At 42.2% G+C, this 19,267-nt stretch overlaps 1 protein-coding gene across 7 annotated transcripts; it reads left to right on the top strand.

Annotated features, from left to right (window-relative positions):
- Nucleotides 1-274: 274 nt before the first annotated feature.
- Nucleotides 275-17,614, top strand: LOC103707251 (putative clathrin assembly protein At5g35200). 7 transcript variants are annotated; one of them, XM_088707011.2, is made up of 16 exons: nucleotides 281-2,977; nucleotides 4,274-4,323; nucleotides 7,147-7,189; nucleotides 7,832-8,064; nucleotides 13,685-13,826; nucleotides 14,088-14,188; nucleotides 14,663-14,746; nucleotides 14,920-14,970; nucleotides 15,070-15,121; nucleotides 15,192-15,257; nucleotides 15,375-15,455; nucleotides 15,595-15,672; nucleotides 16,276-16,437; nucleotides 16,520-16,601; nucleotides 16,689-16,795; nucleotides 17,054-17,614. In XM_088707011.2, the coding sequence occupies exons 8-16, from the start codon at nucleotides 14,957-14,959 to the stop codon at nucleotides 17,162-17,164; spliced, it is 753 nt and encodes a 250-aa protein (XP_088563137.1). In that variant the 5' UTR covers nucleotides 281-2,977; nucleotides 4,274-4,323; nucleotides 7,147-7,189; nucleotides 7,832-8,064; nucleotides 13,685-13,826; nucleotides 14,088-14,188; nucleotides 14,663-14,746; nucleotides 14,920-14,956; the 3' UTR covers nucleotides 17,165-17,614. The 7 variants fall into 7 exon arrangements, with proteins under 7 accessions (XP_026660527.1, XP_088563137.1, XP_089782206.1 ...); XM_089926080.1 differs by having other exon boundaries at nucleotides 7,147-7,212; XM_026804726.4 differs by lacking the exon at nucleotides 7,832-8,064 and having other exon boundaries at nucleotides 275-2,977; nucleotides 16,526-16,601.
- Nucleotides 17,615-19,267: the final 1,653 nt, after the last annotated feature.

Genomic DNA, 19,267 nt, shown 5'->3' with positions numbered 1-19,267 from the left:
GCCGACGTTCACCAAGGTGTCCTCAGAAATAAGGCGAGACACCGGGGGGAGCCGGCCCTCGGCAACCAACCCCTTCAAGACGGCGACGCCATCGGATTCCTCCCTCGACAACCTCGATAGGCCGATCGGGAACTTCATCGGCGTCTCCCAGGTGGCCCTGATTCCCCAAGAGGGATCTACGTCAATGAAAAAGAAACGCTCCTTCCAGCCGTGAATGGAGGAAGGAGCCTCCTTGACGAGGCCGCACCCTCACCGCGCCGCAAAGCACCACCACCCTCTGTCCTGGGGGTGGCCGTTCAGGCCGTAGCATTCCCAAAAGACATTCAGGGTGGCGGGAACCTCGTGCATGCGGCAGAGAACCTGGAAGGCCGTCAGGGCGCGCCATGAGTTCGGCACCAGTTGCGTCGGCGCCACTCTTAAACCCCGAAGCACCTGCACAACTAAGTCCGAGGGGGGAAAGCGGAACCCGGCCTGAAGAATGCCCTCATTGATGGCAACCTTCCCTGGAGGAGGATGGGACATCCTCTCCTCAGGCCCCGGGAGCGTAACATTGCAGGCCTCGGGAAGGTGGTATCGAGCCACGAACCTATCTAGGTCTTCGGCGACCAGCTCCGACTTAATGCGGTCTGCTCTCACTTCGCCCATCCCTAATGGCCAGTGAATCTACGGTCAGGACGGGGTCAAGAAGGGGGAAAGGACCGGAACAACTGGAGTACACTAATACAAAAGGAGAAAGTATGGAGAGCCTTAAATTGAAGAATGGGGCAACTCACCGGAAGAGAAGGAAGAACGGCTCCGAGAGCGTCAAAGGAGGAGCAAGCGAACAGTCCGACGGCAATGACGGCAGCGCAAAGGAGAAACTCGAAGATGTCTGTAAAGAGAAAGGCGGACGGAGGAGGGCCCCCGGTTAAATAGGCAGAAAGGTGGGTGACGCCTCGGTGACGCCAGAGGACGCCTGGCTGCCAGAGGGTCGCTCGCGCCCCAAAGGCGAATCGACGCCATTAAGGAAGGATGTCCACCGAAATCCTCAGACTGCCAGGTCAGCAACAACCGCCATACGCCATAAAGAAGGCGGGGAGCTCGAAGCGCGCGCGCCTCTCCGAGGGATGGCGGCAATCTCGAAGCATCACTCCCTTCACCCGTTTCCCTTCTGGTTCCGGGCTCGGAAGTGGGGGGCTACTGTTACGGGGGAACTTAGCCACCATGCCCCACGTGACCGGCACGCGCGCCCAGGAAGACTACGGCTGCCCCTTGATCCAGCAATCCGACCCCGAGTCGGACATCTTCGTCTCCGCAGCCCGACCCCGAGTCGGACATCTCTCGACAACGACAGGCTATTCCCCAGAGGCACGCCGCAGCCTCCTGCTCCACTACTCCCTGCAACGGTTGTATCTGGCGCTGCTCCACGATCCCCTGTAACAGCCGTACAAGGCGGAGCTCCACTACGCCCTGTCATGGCCGTACCCAGCGCTGCCCCACGACGCCCTGTAACGGCCGTGTCAGTGGCAGCTCCATCGTGCCCCACGATGACGAACCCCCCTGAAAGACCCCCCAGCCTGGTATATATGCGGCTGGGGGGAGGAGGGGGGGTAAGCGAGAACTTCCAGAGCATTCCCTTACTTGCTACTATTATCTCTCCTTCTCCTCCAATCTCCTCTGACTTGATCGTCGGAGGGCCCCTACTGCCCCAGTGGTGGTGCGAGGCTTGCTTGCAGGTTTCCCGGTGGAAGGTCGAGCGCAATCAACACCAACCAAGGCAACCCAAACGGAACCCCGTTCACACCGCTGTGCCAATCGTTCTCGGTTTGGACCACCAGCAACAATATCAAATTGTAGGATTTGGATCATCTTTTGCAGAATTTTATATAAAAATTCAATGTTTGTACAAATCAATTAGAAAATTGCATTTGATTCTTACAGAGACTCTCTTTAAAAGGTTGTTGACAGACAAGTCATGCGATTCAATGGAGTTGGTTGTCATAAACTGAACAACTACAAATTTTGACTTCTTATTATTGATTTCATGACATATTCTCCATTATGCTTAAATGTCATTAGACAATGACTTAATTGCAAAAATTGATCATGACACATGTTTCTGGGATCCCACTTGTCTAGCTTTGTATGGATATGCTGACACCATGAACAAGATTTTTTCCATTTTTGGAGAATGATCTTCTATTTAAATAATAATTACAACAACAAAGTCTCATTCCAACTATTTATGTCCAACATTAGGAATCCTTATGTACTTTTAATTTTAATTAAGGGGATAACATCTTCCATTGTCATCTTTTTCAAACCCTTCATCAGAATATCTGCTCATGCCATTCTAGCCTCCCCCTCTCCTTGCTTTAAACTTTTAACACAAATCTGAGCTGCCCTCTTGTTGCCCTTCCCAAAATCTTTCTTGTGCATGCATATACTATATCTGCCATACTTTTCACTAGTATATTTTCAGCTAGTGCAACTTCTATTATTCCATCTACTTTCTTTTTCCAAAGTCTGAACCTTTTGTTGTTTTTCCTAACCAAGAGTCGTCGTCTCGATACCCGACTCTATGCCGGTGCCACACTAGCACAGTATCGGTACGGTATGATATGAGCTTTTTTTGGCATACCGAGTGTCGGTACGCTACTCGTATTGGATACTGGTACCGAAACGGTATGGTACTTCCTGTACGTTCCTGTTCGGGCCTGTGATAACCGCCCCACTCCTAAGAGAAACGGAGGAGGGGCATTACACCGTCGTGCAGACGTTCGTAACGCCTGATGGTGGGCGGTTACAACCGTCCGCCTCCCCCAGTGATCAAGGCTACAAGAAGCCTCGATCAGCTAGACGGTTCGCCATCCTTTTGTTCTCCTCCATTACCTCTCTCTCACACAACTCCCTCCGGTGGACAGGATCTGGAGTTAGGCCGGCGCCGCCGGAGCTGAAGGCCGTATCGCCGGAGTAGGAGACGAACGATCCCCTTCCGGTAATGCCCTTCTTCATATTTTATTCTCGGTAGATCTAGATTAGTGATTAGATCAAAAGGGGAAAAAAAAGGGAGACGGGCGTCGGCTGCGGTGGCCGCAAGCTACGTTGGCTGCAAGCCGCGGCGGCAAGGGAGGCTGCAAGCTGCGGGGCCGCAGGGCCGGCCGGTGCCGCTAACCGGCCGGGGAGCGCCACCGGCCGGGGAGCGCCACCGGCCGCGGCTAGGGCCCTTGCCGAGTACGATCTCCCCTTCACGGGAGAAGGAAGGGGGAGGAGGAAAAAAAAACAAACAAGACAAAACTTACTGGTGGTTGATCCGCAGCCGCAACCGCGGGCGCCGGCCTCGGCCGCAGGTCGCAGGCCGTGGGTTGCCGGCCGCGGGACGCCGACGCGGTCGCAGGCCACTGATGTGCCCCCGAGCACGACCACGGGTGTGGCCGTGGGTGCCGCAGGCTGGCCGCCGGGCGCCATTGGCCGCTGCCCGTTCCTCCCGAGCTCGCCCTCCTCCCTCCACGGGAGAAGAAATGAGAAGAAAGGGGGAAGGAGGAGTTGGGAGAAGAGAAGAAAAGAAAAAAAAGAAAGAAAGGGAGAAGAACCTTCGGGAAGGAAGAAGGAAGAAAAAAAAAAAGAAGAAAAAAAAAAGAAAAAGAAAAGAAAAGAAAAGGAAAAAAAAAGAAAAAGAAAAAAGAGAGAGACCCTTAACAGGTTGGATCCGAGTTCGGGTCCGAACCTGTTCGGCCTAATAAAAGAAAAGAAAAATGGGTTTAGCCAAATTTGACTAAAACCAAGCCCAATCAGATTGAACTAAGTTCGGACGAACCGAAACTATAAATTGGGTTAGATCCGAACCAAATTAAGCCCAATTAAGTTAGGTCCGAACCCAATTAAGCTGAGTTAGTCTCAGCAAACCCAAATTGAATATGAATCAAGTCCAATTCAAAACCAGTTTAACTAAATTGAGACCAAATTGACTTCGGGCTGACCCTGACTCAAGCTTAAATGAGCCACATTGACTCTGGACCAAAATTAAACCTAATTGGACTTGAAATTGAGCCCAATAACCTAATCAAAAGACCAAATTGACCCGATAGGGCTAGACCCAATCAGGAACCGAGCCCAGTTCTTTAATTAAAGACCCAATTGACCTACGTGGATCCAATCTGGTTCTAAATCGAGGCCAAGGGCTCTAAATTAAGTAAATTGGACTTGAGATCCAAGCAAGTAAATTCATGTTATGATAAATTAGAAAATTTTGAAATAAATAGAGAATAATGTGACCCCTATGTGATTTATTTAGGTGATCAAGGATTTGTCATCCGGACGTAAGAAATTGGAAAGCAAATTGCTGTAAGTAACCTTGGCACTGATCTTAAAGTTTTTAAATTACTGTTTATTTACAATTATGAAAATGTATTGGTTATGATATATTTTTCTCAAAATTAGGATCAAGTATATGATTGCATGTGATTCATGAATTTGATTAAAGAGCATCCTTCATGAATATTTGATGGTGTATGAGTTATGAAATTATGATTATGTTAGACTGCATGAAAAATGATATTTGAGACATGTTTATGCATTTTAAATTATATGATGCCATTTATCATTTTCCAACCTATTTATGATGATTATGATGTATAAAAGAAAAAGAATATGATTTATGAACTCTCAGATAGCTATGACCATCTCTAGAAATAGAGGCTAGTCGACACCTTGGAGCTAGCATCCAAAGAATAACAGGCCCTCTGCCCACGGGTTAAAGTTGGTAACGAATAACAGAATTAGTCGACTAAGATTAACAGGCCCTGTTACGGGATTATAGTGACCATAGCAGTACATTCATCTGAGCAGGGCCGGCCCGACCGTTAGGCGACCTAGGCGGTCGCCTAAGGCCCCGGCCCCAAAAAAGGCCTCGGCCTATCGCTGAGAATGGTTGTCAACTGTAGCCTGTCCCAATCCCATCGCCATTGACGCCATGGCTGTAAAGCTGGTAAGGTAAGGCGTAAACCTATGAACCTATCACCTATGGCATTCGGCTACGAGCTATTCCTCTTGTCCTTGACGTCTCCTTGCCTCTTTGTCCCAATTCCAACTTCCCAGTTCCCAAATCCCAGCACGGCTATTCCTCTTTCCTCCTTAGACCTCATTTGCTTCTAGCTTCTTCATTCTTCAATCTTCCTAGTTCTTTGATTCCTTCGTTCTGGGGGTGTGCTAGCGTGGGAGGGTGGATGGGAGCCAGTTTTTGTTGGTGAGCTTGTCAGTCAAGGGAGGAGAAGGGCTTGTGCGGGAATCGGAGGGGTTTTTGGGGCAGAATGGGGTGGGGAGTTCGGAGGAGCCGGCATTGGAGGGGAACGAGGTGGATGAGGTGATGGTAAAGCCGTAAAGGAGGTGGAGAAAAAGGAGGTCAGAGCGCAGGGGGCCGGAGCTGGCGCCATGAACACCACCGGTCCACCAAGCATCTGTGGGCGGGGGTTGTGGCCGCAATGGTTTCAAGGTAATGGGATAGCTGTTTGGTAGTTTTTATCATTACTTTTCCTGTTATAGCTATTACTGGATGCTGAGTAATATGTTCCATAACTTTGCTGTGCCTTTGTAATTAATATCGTAACTTTTTTCCCTTAAAAAAATTGCATTTTGTGTTTGTTTATGGCTGCGTTGTCTCAATTGCATTTTATATCATACTTAGATACTCCATGTTGTCCTTATGATCAAAAGAGTCTTGTCTTTGGTCAGTTTTGCTGCTAGTAGTATTAACTTAATGGCCATTTGCATCTTTTTGAGCATTAGACCTTTTCTTTTGCAAATCTGAGGTTTTGCATGAATGGTCTGACAAAGGAGTTTCTTTGAGGAGTGGGCAAAGGGTTGGTGTGCCATAAGATGGAGATGTCATTCTTAATGTAGAATAAAACTATAAAAGTTTTGAGGGAGAGGAGGGGTTCGTGTGGGGAGGCGGAGGGGTTTTTGGTGTGGACTGGGGAGAGGAGACAGGAGGAACCAGCATTGGAGGGGAAGGAGGTGGATGAGGTGGTGGTTAAGGAGGTAGAGAATGAGGAGGAGGATAGAACACTGGGGGGCGGAGGTGGTGCCATGAGCACCACCAAGCATCTGTGGGTGGGGGCCTGTGGGAGAACAAATATATCTTAATACATGTTTAAGAAAAAGAAAGGCACATTTTGTTACTTTTGTAAGAAGCAGCGCACACAAAATGGCTTGCAAAAAATGGTACCAATAGGTTGAGTTGGTAAAGTTGCTAGGAGTTGGAAGCCAGTGAATTAAGTTGATCTCACCTTTGGCCCAATTTCAGTTGGCTACGGGCTATTCCCCTTATCACCTATGAACCTATCACCTTCGCCCCAATTGTTTAATTTTAGAAAGTTAAAATCTTTGAATGTAAAGGATTTGAAAAATTGTTGTCTTAATCTTGAAATTTTTTTAAGCATGGTGAATATTCTGATATTGATGGTCTTGATCTGTTTTCAAAATGAAAAGTTTTAAAAAAAGTTTTACAAACATAAACTAGTACCCCTATTGATACTTTAAGTTTTATAAAAAAACAATTTTTTTTCCAAATGCATGCATTGCTTATAGGATATTGTTAATAATACCTGTAATAGTTGCTTCTGCTGAAAGAAGTTTTTCAAAATTAAAGTTGATAAAATCTTATTTGTGGTCAACTATTTTATAAGAAAAATTAAATGGATTAGCTATATTATCGATTGAAAATAGTATTTTAATGAGTACAAAAGTTTGATTAGTAATTTTGCATTTCAAAAAGCTACGCAAATTATTTTTAAATAAATTTTTAAAGTATTTTACACTTATTAAAAAATTTTATCATTTTTTTAAAAAAAAGGCCTCCTTTAATGAGCTCGCCTTAGGCCTCCAAATGCATTGGGCCGCCCCTGCATCTGAGAGTATGTTTTATAAAGTATGGATAAATGGCAATATTTCTATATGACTTGCATTATCATGATTATGAACTTTCATGGATGGAACATGTATTGCTTTATGACCTGATTTGTGTATATCATCTATAAAATGTTTTATTTTACTACAACTGTTGGCTTTTTAATCACTGCATTGGCATAATTGTACTTGATCCAATAAGATAGTACGTGGTTACTTACTGAGCTGTGTAGCTCATATCTTTTTATCTATTTTTTTTTACAGATGAATAAGACTACTAGGAGCAGGGAGCTTGGTGTTATTCAAGGTTGGGGTAACTGAAAATATTATGTAATAATCAAATTTTAGAAGCTCTGTACTGTTCCAACTTCATGAATAATGTTATGACATTAGTAAATGAAACTATTTATTTTTGTTATGAAATTTTAAGTGGCTTCGTGTTATTGTGTGCATAAGATTGTAATAGCACGGCCGTGTCATGATCCGGATTTGGGGCGTGACATTGAGTGGTATCAGAGCCGAGGACGACTCTTGTCCGATGGTGGAAAGGGTGTGAGGCCCAATAGTCCTACATCGGAAAGACTCGTTCCAGATCCTGGGTATATGAGGCGGGTGTCTCCTAATCCTGCAGACGCGTTTTGAGAGAAAAACAAAATCGGAGAGGGGTGAAGGACGCTTGCGTGAAGCCCCGGAACCGGACAATATCTGGCAGGGGAGCCCCGCGGTCCCACCTCATGTGGTCCCCAATGGGCACTAGGTGCCTCACGTGCTCTGCGCAGGCGGAGGCGTAACATTTAGTGGTATCAGAGCAATAGGTTTAATCAAGAGTAAAAAAAAAAAACTCTAAGTTTTAGTAAGGAAAATGGGCAGTTAAGTCTCGTTCAATTAAATTCGGCATATTCAAAAGAAAGAAAATTAGTTAATTGAATTATGCTAATATTTTTGATAGGTGAAAATGAAGAACAGAGAGGAGGAAGTCTTGGCAAATATTGCAGCTCGGAGGAGAGGAGCAAGAGGGAGAGGACATGCCAGGCAGCTAGCTGAGCAAACTCCTAACCCAGCTGCCACCCAGGCCGATTTTGCCGGAGCAAGTTAGGTATGACTCAGCTCCTTCAGATGCAGCAGGAGATGCAACAACAGATGCAGCAGCAGGTGCAGCAGCAGATGCAGATGCAGCAGCAGGTGCAGACCACTGCCCGACCTGCACAGTCCATTGAGTCCTACTATGAGCGATTCCGTAGGCTCAACCCACCTATGTTTGATGGTGGAGCTGACCCTCTGGTTGCTGAGACCTGGATTCGGGAGGTAGAGAAGATGTTCAAAGCCTTGCAATATCCCGAAGAAGTGAAGGTTAGATTGGCTATCCCTAAGCTGAAAGGGAATGCAGAGTTCTGGTGGACGGCCATTGAAGCTACACTCAAGGATGAGGACGAGCTACCGACATGGGTGGAATTCAAGAAGATGTTTTATGACCAGTATTTTCCTAAGTTAGTCAGAATATCTAAAAAAAACGAATTTTTATCTCCGAGGCAGACAGATGATATGACTGTGCTAGAATATGCCAACAAATTTACTGAGCTGGGTCGGTTCTGCCCTCAGATGATAGAGATTGAGAGAAGCAAGGCTAATAGATTTGAGCAGGGCTTGAGGGACGAAATTCGATCCCGATTGCCAGTTCTGATTTTTACCAGCTACGGAGAGGCCCTGGAGAGAGCACTGAAGGTAGAAATAGATCTGAAGAAATCAGGGAAGGAAAGAGGTGAGCAGAAAAGGCCCGAGACGTCAAGGAATCTGATGAACTGGCCAAGAAACTTTGAAGGCCCTCCTAACAAGAAGAAGAAATTTAAGGCTTGTTATTACTGTGACTAAATGCATTCTGGTCCTTGCTTGAAAAGGATGGCGAATCGTCTAGCCGATCGAGGCTTCTTGTAGCCTCGATCACTGGGGGAGGCAGACGGTTGTTACCGCCCACATTAGGCGTTACGAACGCCTACACGATGGTGTAATGGCCCCCCCTCTGTTTCTCTTGGGAGTGGGGCGGTTATCACATTCTCCCCTCCTTATTAGAATTTCGTCCTCGAAATTTACATACCTGCATTGTTAAAGAGTTGTGGATGTCTCGCTCGCATATCCTCCTCAAGTTCCCATGTGGCCTCTCTCTCCGAATGGTTGCTCCACTGAACTTTCAGATAGGGATGATACGTCGCCTCAGGACCTGCTCCTTATGATCAATGATGCGTAAAGGATACTCTTCATAAGTTAGGTCTCTATCAATCTGCAGGGGCTCGTGCTGTACTCTATGGCTGGGATCAGGAATGTATCTCCGTAGAAGGAAAACGTGAAAGACATTATGCACACTGGATAACTCTGGTGGCAAAGCCAGTCTGCAAGCAACCTCCCTTACTCTAGCAAGAATCTCAAAGGGGCCAATGTAGCAAGGACTTAGCTTACTATGTCTTCCAAATCTTGTAACACCTTTCGAGGGTGAAACTTTTAAGAATTCAAAGTCTCCCTCTTGAAATTTTACTTCTCTTCTTTTCTTATCTGCCCAGCTTTTCTGTCTATCTTGAGCTGCCTTGAGCCTTTCTCTGATCAGTAGGATCTTCTCTCTGGCACTCCGAACTAATTCAGGGCCCCACATCTTCTTCTCTCCAACATCATCCCAATGTAAAGGAGACTGACATTTTCGTCTATACATGGCTTCATAAGGTGCCATCTGGATGCTAGAATGATAACTATTATTGTAAGCAAACTCCATTAATGATATATGATCATCCCAGCAACCTTCCAGATTAACAGTGCATGTTCGCAGCATATCCCCCAGGGTCTGAATTGTCCTCTCTAACTAACCATCAGTCTGAGGGTGATAAGCAGTGCTGAGTCTCAGATCAGTGCCCATAGCAGTCTGTAAGCTTTTCTAAAATCTAGATACGAAACGGGGGTCCCGATCAGATACAATACTTATCGGTACCCTATGTAGGTGCACAATATCATCAATATACCTCCGAGCCAGCCTATCAAGTGAAGTGCCAACCCTAAAGGGTAAAAAGTGAGCTGACTTCGTGAGGCGATCAACAATCACCCACACTGCATTATTCTTCCTTACTATCCTCGGAAGAATTCTAACAATGCAGGTATATAAATTTCGAGGACGAAATTCTAATAAGAAGGGGAGAATGTGATAACCGCCCCACTCCCAAGAAAAACAGAGGGGGGGCCATTACACCGTCGTGCAAGCGTTCGTAACGGGCGGTTACAACCGTCCGCCTCCCCCAGTGATCGAGGCTACAAGAAGCCTCAATTGGCTAGACGGTTCGCCATCCTTTTGTTCTCCTCCATTACCTCTCTCTCACACAACTCCCCCCGGTGGACAGGATCTGGAGTTAGGCCAGCGCCGCCGGAGCTGAAGGCCGTATCGCCGGAGTAAGAGACGAACGATCCCCTTCAGGTAACGCCCTTCTTCATATTTTATTCTTGGTAGATCTAGATTAATGATTAGATCAAAAGGAAAAAAAAAAGGGAGACGCACGTCGACTGCGGTGGCTGCGAGCTACGTCGGCTGCAAGCCGCGGCAGCAAGGAAGGCTGCAAGCTGCGGGGCCGCAGGGCCGGCCGGTGCCGCTGACCGGCCGGGGAGCGCCACCGGCCGTGGCTAGGGCCCTTGCCGAGTACGATCTCCCCTTCACGGGAGAAGGAAGGGGGAGGAGGAAAAAAAACTAACAATACAAAACTTACCGGTGGTTGATCCACAGCCGCAACCGTGGGCGCCGGCCTCGGCCGCAGGTCGCAGGCCGTGGGTTGCCGACAGCGGGATGCCGATGCGGCCGCAGGCCGCCGATGCGCCCCCGAGCACGACCACGGGCACGGCCGCGGGTGTGGCCGTGGGCGCCGCAGGTCGGCCGTCGGACGCCATTGGCCGCTGCCCTTCCTCCCGAGCTCGCCCTCCTCCCTCCACGGGAGAAGAAATGAGAAGAAAGGGGGAAGGAGGAGTCGGGAGAAGAGAAGAGGAAGAGAAGAAAAGAAAAAAAAAAAGGGAGAAGAACCTTCGGGAAGGAAGAAGGAAGAAAAGAAAAAGAAGAAAAGAAAAGAAAAAGAAAAGAAAAGAAAAAAAAGAAAAAAAGAAAAAAGAGAGAGACCCTTAATGGGTCCGACCTACCGGGTCGGATCCGAGTTCGAGTCCGAACCGGTTAGGCCCAAATAAAAGAAAAGAAAAATGGGTTTAGCCAAATTTGACTAAAACCGAGCCCAATCAGATTGAACTAAGTCCGGACGAACCCAAACTATGAATTGGGTTAGATCCGAACCAAATTAAGCCCAATTGAATTGGATCCGAACCCAATTAAGCTGAGTTAGTCTCAGCAGACCCAAATTGAATATGAATCAAGCCCAATTCAAAACCAGTTTAACTAAATTGAGACCAAATTGACTTCGGGCTGACCCTGACTCAAGCCTAAATGAGCCACATTGACCCTGGACCAAAATTAAAAATAATTGGACTTGAAATTGAGCCCAATAACCTAATCAGAAGACCAAATTGACCCGATAGGGCTAGACCCAATCAGGAACCGAGCCCAATTCTTTAATTAAAGACCCAATTGACCTACGTGAACCCAATCTGGTTCTAAATCGAGGCCAAGGGCTCTAAATTAAGTAAATTGGACTTGAGATCCAAGCAAGTAAATTCATGTTATGATAAATTAGAAAATTTTGAAATAAATAGAGAATAATGTGACCCCTATGTGATTTATTTAGGTGATCAAGGATTTGTCACCCGGATGTAAGAAATTGGGGATTTTTAAGTGAAGTCGGCAACCGATTTGCCGACTTCACTTAAAATTCCTAAATTAAAAAATGCGGCCGCGGCCGCGGCCTCCGCAGCGCCCCCGCGGGTTCCCCTGTCCCCCGCCGGGCTCCGCCGCCCCCCACCGGCCTCCGACGCCCCTCCGCGGCTCTCCGATGGCGGCCAAAAGTGGGCTCCCTCCCTCTCTTCCCCGCGCTCTCTCTTTGTCTCCTCGTCTTCTTCGTCTCCGGTAAGGAACCGGCCTGTACCGGTTTCAACGGCTCCGGCGTACCGGTAGCTGGCCGGACCGGTTTGTACCGGCCTGTACGGGCCGGTTCGGCATACGCTGCGGCATACCATACTTCTAACATATGTCCTAGTATTCTGCTCTGTACTCTTGATGTGCGTTCTGCTCTAGTATTAGGTCAAAAAGAATTTAAATATCAAAATATCAGAGAATATTAAAAAATTAAAGAAGAATAAAAGTAGTCAGGAAGATGATTATTATATTAAAACATGATGAATTCTGTGGGACCTTTGGGTATACCATTTTCACTAGTTACATACTGAATCAGTTAAAAATGATAATTTTTTCACTAGGAAAGGTAAAATTCATGTTCTGCATCATTTTATGGTATAATACATCATTTATTATTTAGTGACAATTGAACACATGGCACTATTAATACTTATGAAGCTTATGTTCTGAGATTGCCAGATCTTTCAATAAATATATTTTTCTGACGTTCTTTTAGACCCATTATCAAATACTTCACATTTGTCTTAGAATTTGCAAATTTCGAGTTTACATTCGACAAAATGCTCATCACCTGTCAGAATTAAACAAAGGAATAAATGGTCAAAGAGCTCCACAATTTTCCACTTATATGATAAATTTGTTCCTACAAGTCACTTTTCTGTGAAACTTCGGAGTTGACCCTGGATTCAGACTGGTTCAAGTCAAAAACAAAATGTTTTGGTTTTGGTTTTTAAGTTAGTTTCTGCCAGAACTTCAAACCATTATACCAATCCACACAGAAGTGCAATTTTTACCATGTCAGAAAATTCTTTTCAATAAATATCATCCCATGGCCCTTAGGCACGTCTACTTGGTGTGTCATGCTAATTCTACCAGAAATGTTGACTACAATGTGTCTTCTTCTGTATGGCATGCTCAAGAAACCGAAAACAATTGAAATAGGGTATCTCTTGGCCATATTTTTTGTATATGCGCTTATTATCATACCTTACAACAACTTATTTTGGCATGGTAATATATTGACTATCAGTTTAAACAAGATCTTATCTCCATGACAATGGATTACAATCTATATATCTCCAGAACGGTATGTCTTTGAGAACCTTATCTATAACATGTACCACTCACTTTGATAGTTCGAAGTCATTTGCAAAGACAAGTCTGAATAGTGTTTGCAATTGTTTGTTTCTGCCATGATGGGCGGTTTTGTTGGTGTGCATTTAGGATCATGTTTTCTTAGTTCACGTTAAGACAAAATAAACAAAGTTGTATAATGTTCTTTAAGCAATGGCTTTTGGCATTGACCTCAGATGTGAGCATCACTGTTGGACGCATGCAAAGCATTTACATATCTGAAAACTATGGTAGACTTAATACGTTGACTTTGAAAATTACGGGTGAATGGTGACTATCTATTTTAAAAATGTGAAATTAACTAAGTGTTGTATATGAACCTTGTATATATAAAGTTATTGTTGCTTGCTTCCATGAAACAACAAAGCAAATGTAGGAGCATGATTATGTGTGGCGGCTATTCCATATATATTCTTTTTTAGATGGAACCTCCATACCAGCTCAGACAAATTTAAATTCTTTTTTAAAATATTTTTGATATCATGCTGACTAAAAGTATGTTTTGGAGCTGGTTGTAGACAACAATATATTAGTTTGACTGCTCATAACTCTGTTTGCAATATACTTTGAAGTCCTATTATGTTGCTCCTAGCTTATCTGCAGTGAGTTTACTTTCTTAATTTCAATCAGGTTGCTTTTAAAACTTTGATTGTTATACATCGTGCTTTGAGAGAAGTCGATCCCTCATTCTGAGAAGAGCTCATCAACTGTACTAGGAGCAGAGGTCATATGCTAAACCTATCACATTTCAAGGATTATTCGAGTCTAAATGGTACTGTATCTTGTACTCTGTAAAATTTTATGCTTAAAAATTTATTTGTCCTCTCATTCAAAAGCTGATAATGCCATCATTTTTTTCCATCTATTGCACCATATCCCTCTCAATTGTTTTTTGAGCGAGAAGATTACGTAATTGGACAGTGCAGGATCCATTATTTAATAATTAGTTAATTACAAATAGCATTGTCTTGTAGAGGAAAAACAAACTGTTCCTGATGTATATATATTTTTCCGTTTATATTTTGCTCTCAAGCATGGGATTATTCTGCTTGGATTCGAACATATGCTTTGTATCTAGAGGAGCGGTTAGAGTGCTTTCGCATGTTGAAATATGATGTCGAGGAAGAACGCTCCGTAAGTGGCTCGAACTTTGGATTCAAATTTCTTCCACATGGAATTGTTTTTGCTTGAATTGTCGTTTTATGCAGGCATATACGTTCGCTATTATTTTCCTTATTGGTTCTTTTTTTTCTTGGAAAAGGGAAATATTGACATTTTTTCCCTTAAGCATCATAATGACTGGATAAATGACATGCATTCCTGGAGAATGTAGGTTAGATCTGATTGGATGCTGTTCTATGAGACCTTGGAGAAATTCTCAACGACTAAATGGAAATTCCAGAAATCAAATCTTGATGTTAAAGCTATTTTTATTTTTGTTGTAATTTAGGTTCAGCTTCTTGCTTTTTATGGTATATATTTGTCCTGGCATGCAAAGTGCAATATAAAATCCTCATCACTAGGATAGTCCATGTAATGGGAAATAAGAATATGTTAGTAAGTCCAGTTTTGAGCTCAACTTACCATGAATTGATGCCTCATCAACAGAGAACTCTAGAACTTGACACTGTTGACTAGCTTGAACAATTACCTGCTCTGCAACAGCTTCTTTTCCTTCTGCTCAGTTGCCAGGTAATACAGTTGAAGGTGGCTTGTGATTACTTTTGATCTCGTGCATCTCTTCAATCTCCCTATTTCATTCTTTCTCCAATAAATTATGCATTTCTGTAAATCCAGATGTTCAGCTCCTCTGTAATACCTTTCTCTTATTTTTGTAAAACATTTACTTCTTCCTGCCTTTTCAGCCTGAGGTATCAGCTGCATACAATAGTATGATCAGATATGCACTTTCAATCGTAAGTAGCAAATAGATGCATAATGTTTTTCTGGTTTAGTTTACTTTTAAGCTTTGACATGTCTCTAATATAACTCTTTGTTCACATTGCTGGCGAAAGTCTTAAGATATACAGTGCAATTAATGAAGGGACTCTAAATTTGGTTGACAAGGTAGGTTACTGCTCTCGTATAATGCACTTGTTCTTTATGAATATGCATACTAATAGTGCTTCTGTGACAGTTCTTTGAGATGCCACGTCATGATGCCATCAGGGCACTTGAAATTTATCGGAAGGCAAGGCATCAGGTACATGTCAATTTTCAGCTCTTATATATTTTGATTTAACTGTGATTGCTGATGTAATTTTTACCATAAAAACATTCTTCTCTTTATCATCTGAAAATACTCTCCATCTGGCTGTAGGCCGAGAGGCTGTCTGAGTTCTATGAGATCTGTAAGGCTCTTGATGTGGGACGAAAGAAAAATTTTATCAAAATTGAACGGGTTAGTTTCTTTTTTAACACCAAATTGGTGTATTTCTATCCTTTTTTTTGAAATGTTAATGCATAATAGTTCTAGAGATTTTTGTCCTCTTCTAACATGATGGTGCTCTTCCCTTTTGTTTTGGCTTATCCATCTGCAGCCACCTGCCTCATTTATTGCAGCAATGGAAGAGTATGTGAAGGGTGCTCCATGCACTTTACCTCCTAATTGGAATATGGTATATATGTTAACTGCTTCATTTCTTATTCATTCTAGAAGAATGTAGATGTTGGCAGAAAGTTCTCTGGCTTGCTTATCATGAGGTTAGGAGTTTTAGTGAAACTTGTTTATTATTATTTTATGTGTCTGCTTGAACTGGTGAGTATTGCTTTGATTCTGATTCTCTGTTACATTGGGTTTAATTAATGCAAAGCATTTGTCTTAAATGCTTCAATATTTAGTGCAAGCTTATCTTCTGATGCAATTTAGTCATGTTCCCCGCTTTAAGGTTTACTTATTTTGGAATCTTTTACTTAAATAAGGTTTCTGGCGCGCCCAAGGAGATGATGTTCATATTGTTTTCTATTTCTTTTTGGGTCTAAATCATTTAGATTGCTCCATGTTTAGATATGCAGAGAAGTTATGGATTTTGCTTCTTGAATTTGTTGGGAATTATAAATGCTGTATGCAACAACTTGGGAATGCTTCTATTCTAGTTGGACATTATAGGTGCTTCATAAGTATGATGCATTTTATCAATTGCTTTTAGTTTTTAAGGGCGGTAATTTTTCCTTGATACTCTTCCTGTATGGGCATATAATGATTCAGATATCTTCATCAGGTAGGCAGTGACAGAGAAATACCTCCTAAAGCCCTGTTGGCCATTGAGCACAACAAATTGAAAGATGATCATGAAAAGTCTGTGCCAATACCAGCACCAGCCCCTGCAACACCTGAACCTCCTGCAGCTGAGATTACCGAAGCTCAAATAACTGATATCTTGGTAAGAAGTTAAATATCCAATGCACTTGTGTAAGCTGATGGCTAAAATTATTGTTTTATCTGGTTTGGATCCATGCTGTCAGATACAGGATTTGGATGATTTCGCCCAGGATGCAATAAAATTGGAAGAGAAAAACATCCTAGAACTTGCAATCATTGGTGATGGTAGGTTAAAATGATATTTAGTAATTAAATTATCTGTAAATGGATGATCCTCATTTTTTGCTGATTTTTTTTTTCTGTTTATGCCAGATAATCCATTAAAAGTACAAATACTTCTAATCTTACAAGTGAGACTACTGGATGGGAGCTTGCACTTGTTGGTGCTCCAAGTTCCAATAATTTCAGAGCGTAAACTGGTAAAGCTATATTCACATCAGAAAATTAGCCAAAGCATATGTTGTTATATCTCTACATCTATAGCACTATTCTCTTTCGAAATCTGTGGATTGGGTCGGTCACCCCAGATATGTATAAATCATTGACTTTGCTTTGCTTGATAAGGGTGCTGCCTTGTTTACCTTGGATAGTTGTCAACAGATCCCTTCGAATGTATTTTCGTATTTGCCTTGTTCTGTTACATTCCAATTCATCCGATTATTTTCTTCATATAACAGGCTGGTGGGCTAGACAAGTTGACCCTGGACAGTTTATATGACAATGCAATTGCAAGAAGAACAGATCCTGGTGGGAGCTACATGGGTTCAGATGGCGATGAATTCCTTTGAGGCAGTTCAATACACCCAAGATCCTTTATATGCCTCCACCACTATAGCATCACCTGCCAGTGTGCAGATGGCCGCAATGGCCCAGCAACAAGCATACATGATGCAACAGCAGCAGCAACCATTGGGACAGGATGGCACCAATCCCTTTAGCAACCTATTTGCAGCACCAACTGTTCCATCTTATCCTCCCCATAATCCATACACAGGCCACATGTAAGGTGGACTAGGGTTTGGAATTACAAGAAGAGTCTGATGCTCAATAGTGAAGAAAGAGAACTCAGTAGACTCAAAGATGTGAATAAGCAGGCAGTATTTGTTTGGTCATCTACTCATTCTTCATATTTTTCCATCAAATCGAGGTCTCTTTTTTTTGTGTATCCTCCCAACAGCTGCAAATTGAAAGCAGAACTGTATCATACAACCTAATAGTTGATTCCTTGTAGGGTTATAGACTTTGGTATTCTGAGCTGTGCATGGAGTTCACTACTTTAAGAATGGAAGACACAAAATAGGTTCTTAGAGAAGGATTATAAAAGTTAAAGAACTGAGGTTTGACATGCCTCAATTCAACTAATTTTTAATTCCAAATTAGTTGGAGATCGGCCGCAAAATTCTTTTCTTCCACTTTGCTCTGTTTAGGACCCTACTTTATAAAGGATGTAGTGACATCAAATCTTTCATTACTACTTTAACTTATATGTTTTTTGATTCATCTTTATCCATCTTTCCTTCTACATATATCAAATCATTCTTATGTGTTCAAACAACGAACTTGTCCTCTAATGGTGCTACCTTTACTAGTGATTTCATCTCTTATTCTATATTTTTATGGATTATTACACTTCTATTACAATATTCTTATTTATGTAATACTAAGCTTGTATACGTGTTTTCTAATTGCTCAACATTCTATACCATAATGCATAACTAGTTGTATTGTTATCTTATAAAATTTCTCTTCCAGCTTAGCATGTATTTTACAATCACATAATATCTTAGTTGTATTTCTCCATTTTATTCACTCTATTTTAATTCTATGGATAATATTCTATTAAATCTCCCATTCTTTTTAAATAATCGATCCTAAATAGTGAAAATGATTCCTTTTAGGAGCTTCACGATCCTCAATTTTTATTTCATTTTTATTTCTATTTCTAATTTTACTAAACTATATTTCATGTATTTCGTTTTTTTGATCCTACTTAACTTGAAACTCGCAATTCTAACCTTAATTTCATCTCTTAAAACTATATCAATCATAAATAGCATGCACCAAGAAATATCTTTTAAATATGTCTAACAAACTCATCCATAATTAGCATAAAAAAATTAGGTCTACGAGCAGATCCTTGGTATAAACCTATTCTAACCACAAAGTTACTATTCTTACTGTCAGTAGTTTTCATTCTAGTAACCACTTCATACATATCCATAATCATATTAATGTACCTAACAAAAGCTATTTTCTTTTCTAACATCCACCATAATACTTCTCTTAGAATTATATTATATGTTTTCTCTAAATAAATAAAATCATATGTAGATTTGGTCTCTTTCCTCTATATTTTTTTTATCAACCTTCAAAGAAGAAAAATAACTTCCATAGTTGACATTTCCGACATAAAATCAAATTGGTTCTTTGATACCTTTATGTCGCACCTTAATCTGTGTTCAATCATCCTCTTCCAAAGTTTTATAATATAACTCATAAGTTTAAAATATGATAGTTAGAATAATGTTGAATTTCATCTTTACTCTACAAATCTGTACTATAGTACTCTTTTTTTATTCATTAAGCATCTTCTCGGTTTTTAAAATCTTGTCAAATAAATAGTCAACTAAGTTACTTCCACGTCGTTGAAACACTTTTAAACTTAATAAGAATTCTGTTAGGTCCAACCATTTTTTCTGTTTTCATCTTTTTCAAAGCTTCCTTTATCTCATATACTATAATTTTGTGTATATACATAATATTTTCTATTCTCAATGAAATTAGTAATGCACCCTAATCATTTACATGGCTTTTATTGAATAGTTTATTAAAATAATTCCATCTTTTTTTGAACTCGTCATCTTTATTTTTTTTTTTTTGATTTTTCATCT

The sequence above is a fragment of the Phoenix dactylifera genome, chromosome 11, assembly GCF_051530095.1.
Source record: "Phoenix dactylifera cultivar Ajwa chromosome 11, Ajwa_hap1_PhDact_Kaust_v1.1, whole genome shotgun sequence".
NCBI lineage: Eukaryota > Viridiplantae > Streptophyta > Magnoliopsida > Arecales > Arecaceae > Phoenix > Phoenix dactylifera.
This window is presented reverse-complemented; position numbering and strand designations above follow the sequence as displayed.

Bases quoted from the DNA above. Each gene is read 5' to 3' on its own strand.
- LOC103707251 (XM_026804725.4), top strand. The intron at 15,673-16,275 runs GTATATATGTTA...TATCTTCATCAG, and splicing joins TACCTCCTAATTGGAATATG to GTAGGCAGTGACAGAGAAAT. The intron at 16,602-16,688 runs GTAGGTTAAAAT...TGTTTATGCCAG, and splicing joins ACTTGCAATCATTGGTGATG to ATAATCCATTAAAAGTACAA.